Source organism: Temnothorax nylanderi, unplaced genomic scaffold (assembly GCF_030848795.1).
Source record: "Temnothorax nylanderi isolate EJ_2023f unplaced genomic scaffold, tnyl_v1.0 TNYL_tig0151_pilon, whole genome shotgun sequence".
Lineage (NCBI taxonomy): Eukaryota > Metazoa > Arthropoda > Insecta > Hymenoptera > Formicidae > Temnothorax > Temnothorax nylanderi.
Window position 1 is genome coordinate 274,306 of NW_027249213.1, and position 8,191 is coordinate 282,496.

Below are 8,191 nucleotides of genomic sequence, written 5' to 3' on the forward strand. Positions count from 1 at the left end.
TTTCTATTTGGCTGCCGTTTTGTAGAATTTCATTTCCTGCGCGTTGAATTCTCCACCATACAATGCAGCAAAGTCAAGCAAGCACAATTCTAACGAACATTCGTGATAAAGGAACGAATTTAATTACAAGCTTGCGAGATCTACGATGTTCACGTTGGAAACATTACGGCATCGCGCCGCTCCGACTGTAATTTCGAATTAAAAGTGAAAAACTCAACGCGTGGAAATGTAAATCAGTCCAGGCGACGGCCGTCATAATAAAAAAATATTCCTATGGCTTGTGGCGATAATTCAAACGTGAATACGCGCGAAACACGTGCGAATGTGCCGCGGAAAATTATGCGCCGCAATGCACAACCCAACGAGTTATGTCGTTGGTTTAACGACCGAATAGATCAGCATCGTTGCTGTTTAGAAAGCTTTTCGACTTAGCGGTACTTCGCAAACACCCGGTTTGGTCCGCGGGTGGAATAAACGGGCGTGCGACCTGGACCTCTGGACGATAAAGTTAATGGACTTCATTTACATTGCATAATTGCGACGAAAGCGGAGCCAGCACTCAAATTATACGCAAGGACCAACGACCAGAACCAACAGCAAAGGTGCCCTTTGAATATTCGGTATGCTTAATACACTCATTTACCACCGTACACGTTTGTCAAGTACGCCACGGATTCGCGACGTTGAAGGTTAATCGACTATAGACATAATGTGTAAATATATTTCTGTCGCATTAAATTATCATAGAACCTTTAATAAAGCATACGAATTGTAATAAGCAATGTAATAAGCAAATTTATGTTATATGTTTTACTTACCTTCTTCTTACATGCTGGTTTATTATTGTATGTCTTAAGAAACTTATCTCAGAATATAATACATGCATTTTTATCTCTAATCAACATTCAATTAAAATTTTTTATAAATATATAATAATAATAAACCACTAAAGAAGCATTAAACACAGATGTTAAAATACAGAAATATCAAAACCCGGCGTATTTTTCTTAATGCAGGCTGCATACGGAATTATATAGATGTGATATGTCAATGGAGTATATATTAAAATTATTATCAATAATAGATTTCTTGCGAGAATGCAAAAGAGATGCTGATACTTGACTAGATCTTATCTCTCAATATTCCTTCGCATACGTTCGTACATAAGTAGATCCAATTATCTATTTCAGCCGATATCCTCTCGCAATACGTTTCGACTAAAAGCACGTGATCAAATATCGGCGTAAATCGCACGGATCGTCAAGAAGGATATTGATTTCATCGATCAAACGAAAATGTTTATTCCGATAAGTGCGTCATCGTGCTGTGCCAATATAGGAATCCGCATTTTTCGCACATGGCGAGCAATAAAGATATCCGAGGCGGAAAGTTGCATATATAGCTTTCCGCACGTTCGCATAGAATATATTGCCAACGAATCTGCGGCAAGAATGAACGAACCGATGCAGGGAATGGGATTCCACATAAAGCGAATATCTTGAGAAAAGATTTCGTTATCGATTCCTCAATTATTTCAACGTTGTTTTTCTCCGTGTCGTTACCGGCGAGTTAAAGATCTTCGGAACGCTAAGTCAAGCCGGTTCCATCGCGAAGTCGACATACGAAGACCGCGAACTTACGTAGCTCCTGTACGATGCCATGATCCTATGCCCCTCAGGACTGCGACGGAACTTCAAGAGAAGAGAACAGGTCCCCTGAAGCGTTTCCTGCAGCTGTCTTCACCAATCACCATCGAGTATACAGAAGGATCCGCACCACCGTTACACGATTTACCGGCACCGGTCGCCCGAATGCGACAGGACGTTGAAGAGGAAGAGGGATCACGGTATCGATCAAGGCCACGAGTGTAGAACCGATCGATTGTTACGAGAAAACAATCCTCCGCGACCTCGTAGGAGAGGAAAGTGGCGAGCGCTGCGAAGGCGCTTCGTTTCGAACGAAGCTCGGACCCTGAAGAGCCGGCGACCCGCGAGGCACGCCGCGGTCCCACTCGTTCTCTTTCTCTCTCGCTTTCTTTCTCGTTCTCTTCTCACTCCGAGCTCTCTGCGTCTCTTCTTCTTCCTTCTTCTCGACTTCCCTTCTGCTCGACTCGCGGAGTTACAGCTCCTTGTCGCACTCGCGGTGCTCACTCGAGCCCTATTTTAAGAATAGCTTTGTACTTTCTCTGTCTTGCTCTCTATTCGTTTCTGCCTCCTCTTCGTCTTCTGCTTCGCCGGCTGCGAAGGAGACGCGGCTTCGAGGGGAAAGACCAGGGATAAGGATAAATCTCGTATAATATGTGCGAGTACGTGCGTTTCCGCTCAAGCGGAAATCGTGATGTGGTGATCAATAAAGATATTGACAGGAAAGAAATGAAAGTAATTGAAATATTAAATGTAATTCAAACCGTTGATGAAACTTAGAAAACTTAGAACTATAAATATTGTTTCTTATTTAGATTTATTTAAACCTTTAATTTTTGTGAAACCTAATTATTCATTATGTAGTTAGACGTGCTATCGTTATTTTGTATTTAAAAAAATTTAGGCTTAATTGACGAAGAATATTTTTTGTAGATTGTATAGTTATATTACTGATTAATTCTGTTACATATACGCAGATTAAAGAACTTTTATACTTTATAAAAATCTTACATCTTGTTCAATTTTATTTTTATTTCTTACATAATGACCAATTTTCAAATTGTATTTTCATATTGTAACGGAGAGAAAAATGAATAACAAGAAGATCTTTTAAAGATCTTTTAAAGATCTTCAGGAATGTAACAGTAGGTATGTTATGAACGAAGAGCGTTTTAGAGGCATCGAATTACCAACCCAAAACTTAGCTTTAATTATCAGATCTTGAAGAGATATCGAATTCTCTCAATATTCTGAGAACAATTGGTCCGGCCGAAGACAGAACAAACCACTCGCGAAACTATAGCCGTCTTTGTCCAGAAAATGAGGACAGCATTGCCACAAGATCGTTTCCACTGGCTGGATTCTCTTTCACGTGACGATGTGGTCGCTTGCGAGAAGTCCACAGAACTTTGCAAAAGCGAAAACTCCTTCTGAGAAATCGGTAGCGGCCCGGAGAGTACCCCCAAACAGGATTTACATTGTTACCGTTGGAGCAACGTGGAAGGGCAAGGACGAGAGACTCGGTTTGATCTGCGAAGAGCTTGAAAAGTTTCACCGAGTTTCCAAGTTGACGTTAAATGTTGACATTCCAGTTTCGAACAGATTAATTGCGAAAATTCCTTTGGGATTCGAAAAATGCTTTTAATTCACGGTTTCTGTCGTATAAACATTTCTTAAATCTTACTTTTCTCATATTGTTTTATTTTCCATTACACTTTTATAAAAGTTAAGATTACGTTGTCTTTTTATCGAGTAAAGTGAAACGTAGAAAAAAAATATATTTAATAATCTTTTCTTACAATGCAATATTATTCTAATTAAAAGCTATAAACTATAATTTTACTTAATAAATAAATCCCATAATACATATATTACATCATTAGTATTTACAATTATTGAAAATAGCTTGGCACTAAAACTTAGAATTAATACAATTACATTTTTCATTAACATTTTATATACAATATTTTAAAATTATTGCTATTTCTTTAATCAGATTCTTTGATTAAACAGGGATTACATCTTTCTTATAAAAACCTCATAATTCAAAGTTTCTTTGAAAACAGTCTGTACGATATTTCTATAAACAAAAGTAAAGATTCATATTTTTCAAATGTAGACAAAATATTTTTTAATTTTTGTTATATTTCTGTTCTTCTCATCTTCCTCCACGCGAACACTACAATATATAAATAAGTAATATTTGATCTGTTATTATGTAAAAAATGAAAATTAAATTAAAGGAGATATAAGATTTCTGTAAAAAAAAGTATAAAATAAAAGTTTTTTAATCTATAATATAACTCGGTATATTTGATATATAATATAATTTGGCATGTAATTCGGTAGAGTTAATCAGTAATCTATACAATCTAAAATAAGAATTATTAAGGCTAAATTGTTATTTAAATGTAACAATAGCATGTCTATTAACTACATAATTAATAATTAGAATTCACAAAAATTAAAAATTTAACAAATCTAAAGATACAATATTTATAGTTTTAAATTCCTTCCCTTAGTTTTGTCAACATTAAGTTTAAACTATATTTAACATTTAAATTTATTCTTCTATCATTATTCTCTTAACTATGCCGATATCTGCGTTGATCACCTCTGTCATCATATCGCCATTACATATGTACTATTTATAAAATCCAATTAATATTTAATTACAGTAGCTAACTAGACTTTGTGCTGCCAGCCAACGTAAAGCACTCGAGTGATATCTTGCTAGATATCACGGTAGATATCAAATGATAAATACTTGAAGAAAGATATTATCTAAAGCAAAGTTATCGATGGAGATTGAAGCAAACCGTGATGTTCAAGTTGAGAGCTTTCTAATTCGGTGGCGCTACAAGAATATTCTCAAAAGCTCTACAACGTTTTAGATTAACGATAATGCTACAGAAATAGTTTGCACTTAAATACACTTTATATTTTCAAATAGAGTTTGTGTTAATTGAACATATAATTATTGTAGATATAGCATATAATATTTAGGATTTTTTATATAGGAAAATAAGAAAACTAAGAATAAGATAGATTAAACTTAAATCGGAAAAATGAAAATTAAATTAAAGGAGAAAAAAGAAAAATATATCTTGGTAAAAATAGCATCATATAAATAATGAACGAAATATTGAATGTGATTTGCATTTGCATTGCAAATTATTTTGATTCAAAGGAAAATCAAATTTCTAATAAAATAGGTACTCATGAAAGATTCGAGTATATTTGATCCTGGTTCAAGTCCACTCGGAAGTTTGTCGAGAGGCACTCATAGAGAGTTTGAACCCATTTCGTCCAGGTTCGAGTCTACTTGAAAGTACTGTTTTTATTTTTCAAAGTAATTATAGAGAGTTCGAAACTACACCAACATATTCGAACCTACTTGTAAGGTACTTAATTTCATCGCTATAAATTACATTATTTGTAACATTGCAAAATACAAAAATTATCAGCATCTTATGCTCAGCAAAACAGCTATCGTTCTTTTAGAGTTTAATTAGAACATATCTTAAAAACTGTTAAAGAATCTGGTACATTTTATTTATATACATTACGTTAATGTCTTCATGTATCACCTGTACATGATTGGACGTGCTGCAGGATAAAACCGAGAGGAATGTAAGACATAAACTCGTTACCTAGATCCGCATTTGCGACGTTGATAAATTCTCCATAATCCTTGTACACGTGCCATGAGTTGGTCGCAATCACACGCTCGATGCTGGTAATTAATTATGATCAGTGCAACGTAAGAATCGTAAAAAGAGTCGATCCTTTGCTCTCATATGTCGTATATTCGAAAATGTTTTGTCCCTAACATAAACGCGCGCGTATATATACACATAGACATATAATATACGTACAGTAATAATATAAATATATCAGCGTTTCTTCTTTAGTCCACGATAATTCTAAAATTGATATATCATTTAGAAGCTTTTAGTTAGATTATTATTTGTGACAACGTAAAGATACGTTTACAAAAGATTGTAAGATTTACAAAAAAAAAACCTTTTTGCTTTGCGCTTCAAATTTAACAACAGATAATTGAAGAAGTTAAATGAAGAAAGTTGTAATCGCTGCGGGATGTATCAAAATAAAAATAGAAAACTATCGTGAAATTAACACGTGATTGACGAGGAGTTTATATTTTTCATATAACCACTTACCCTACTTTCTCAGTGGATATAGAAGAGTATTATTCAGACAAGAATAGAGCGACTAGTCATCCCGAATGTCTGTGACAATGCCGAAAAACTTGGGCCTGAGTTTTTCGTGACAATTTTGGACGGTGATTCAACGTCGTCGAGAATCATGAACACTTTAACAGATAAATTGATTTTTTATATAAAAAAATTTATACTATATTTTTAATACTAAAAGATAAAGAATTTGTACAATAACATAGATAATGTCTAGTTACCATTATAGTGCAAGTATTTTGTATTAAATAGGCATTATTGGAATTTTTAAAAGCGTAAAATTAACATGGAAATTTCACATAAAGGTCGTATACCTTTTCATGCTGAGTAATATTATATCCAGCGTAGTTACATGCAAATTGCGATGAAGATTGCAGATTATGTATTAGCACGCAGCAGCTCGATTTACATCTTAAAAGAAGAGCAGAACATATTGTTTATGATCTATTTTCCTTGTCATATAAGTGATCATTGGTTATCTAAATGATTTTCGCACGTTATTTTAATGATAATACTAATATATTTATAATTTGAACTTATTTTTAAATTTACGAAGTATAACATAAGCAATAACGATAGAACAAAATGTAAATCGTATCTAATTTCGACTTTTCGGCCAGATATTAGTTACATGTTTTATAGTAAATTTAGCAGCTTCATCATTAGTAAGAAGTTTTCTAACGACCACTTAAAAAGCCACCTGTTGACCTCTTCCTGAATCCTAAGCCGATGTTCTCTATAATTATATGCGAAATGCGTATGACAGGTGCGGAATTGCAAGAAACAGTCAAAGATGTTATAATATATGAAATGGAACACGATATTAATAAATTGCGACAAACTCAAAATTATGTCTTCTGCGCATTTTGCATATAACAGTCACGATTAATATGCGTTAATAATCAGATAGCAAACAAAAGATTTACATGTAAATATTTATATATATTTTTTTTATCAGCTTAAATTTGTTAAAAAATAATGTGAATATAATTTTTGAGTTTTTGCAAGCAAAAATATCTTATAGGTACATGATAAGAGTAAACATTTTTTTTAGTTCTTAGAATAATAATAAAAACATTAAATAAGATGCAATTATGTCACGATACAATAAACTGTAAGAGATTATTGCATTGTGATTGTTCAATTGCGTAAAACAGAAAGTCAAGATCTTTCGATATAGCGTACAGAAAGTTAATGAAAGAATGGAAAGGAGTTAAATTTAGAAAATTAGGGCAGTGCGCTGATTCGACGACTCGGAAATCATTATATTTTTTAAAGTAGAATAACATATCCAAAATGTTTATATATTTTGTTATATTGTTCTGTGTCTCTTGCACCTTATATTAATTAATATTACTTAATGTTGAATATAATGCCCGAGATCCATATATCATGTAATTCTAATTAGAAAACAATAATCTATACATACTTAATACTTTTGTATTAAATAATAAATTTACAATTATATAAATTTAAATATTTATTTAATATCAAAACATTATAAATACTGTAGTAATAAATTAATTTGCGCTGTTCCACAGATAACTAAATAATATTAAGAAAAAAAGATAATTAAAAATAAAGAGAAAAAAGATAAGAATAGAATATTAAATTAGATTTACTATTTGCTTTAAGAAATTTTTATAAATAATTTTACAAAGAAACATTTTTATAAATACTCACATATAAAAGAATTCTTGCAGTTGTGTGGAATAAATAAAAATATATACCAAGAATCCAAAGCAGTTATAACTTCACATTTTTCAAATATCTTTTGCTTATTTCTAGATTGAAAAAGCAAGATTTTATTTATATATTCTACATAATTAAAACTTGTTATTTAAATACGTTAATAAAATAATAAGAGAAAAGTGATTAATAAGAAATTATATAAACAAATAGTAGAATTAGAAGAGTATTAAATTTAAAATCAATATATTTATAAGTGTGTAAAAAGGAACATGATAAAAAACATAAACAAAAAGAGCATAATAAATAAACTCTTTTATAAGAAAAAATTGCTTTCGAATATCATAAATCGGGAAAATAATTAAGAGATTTAAGAGAGAGAAAAGAATGAGGGTGCGACTAGCTCGCTTGAAAGAGATAGGTAGGTAAACGAAGCAGAGAAGCACAGATGAGAGAGCTATTTTCGCGTTTGGTCTGACGATGTGCCATCTCTTCGCTGACACCTGGAATTCTCCACTAGAGCGAGCCACGTACTCAAGAAAAGAGGTGACGAAGGGTGAAGAAGGGGATGAACATGCAGAGAAGGGGCCAATCTCAAATTACTGAGCTCTGGGCTAGGCCGACCGTCGCATCTTTGCCCAC

At 32.8% G+C, this 8,191-nt stretch overlaps 1 protein-coding gene and 1 long non-coding RNA gene across 2 annotated transcripts in view; both read right to left on the bottom strand.

Moving 5' to 3' along the window:
- LOC139777508 (uncharacterized) overlaps positions 1 to 1,970 on the bottom strand; it is a 28,323-nt gene extending 26,353 nt beyond the window's left edge. Inside the window, exon 1 of the mRNA XM_071714980.1 lies at positions 1,641 to 1,970. Coding sequence (XP_071571081.1) covers positions 1,641 to 1,661 — 21 coding nt within the window. The 5' untranslated portion in view covers positions 1,662 to 1,970. The remainder of the gene's footprint in view (positions 1 to 1,640) is intronic.
- Positions 1,971 to 4,164: 2,194 nt separating this feature from the next.
- Positions 4,165 to 7,783, bottom strand: LOC139777511 (uncharacterized). Its single transcript, XR_011719380.1, has 3 exons — positions 7,544 to 7,783; positions 5,828 to 5,979; positions 4,165 to 5,569 (listed from the first exon to the last, which is right to left on the bottom strand). It is a non-coding gene; the product is annotated as an uncharacterized lncRNA (long non-coding RNA).
- Between the last annotated feature and the right edge of the window lie 408 nt (positions 7,784 to 8,191).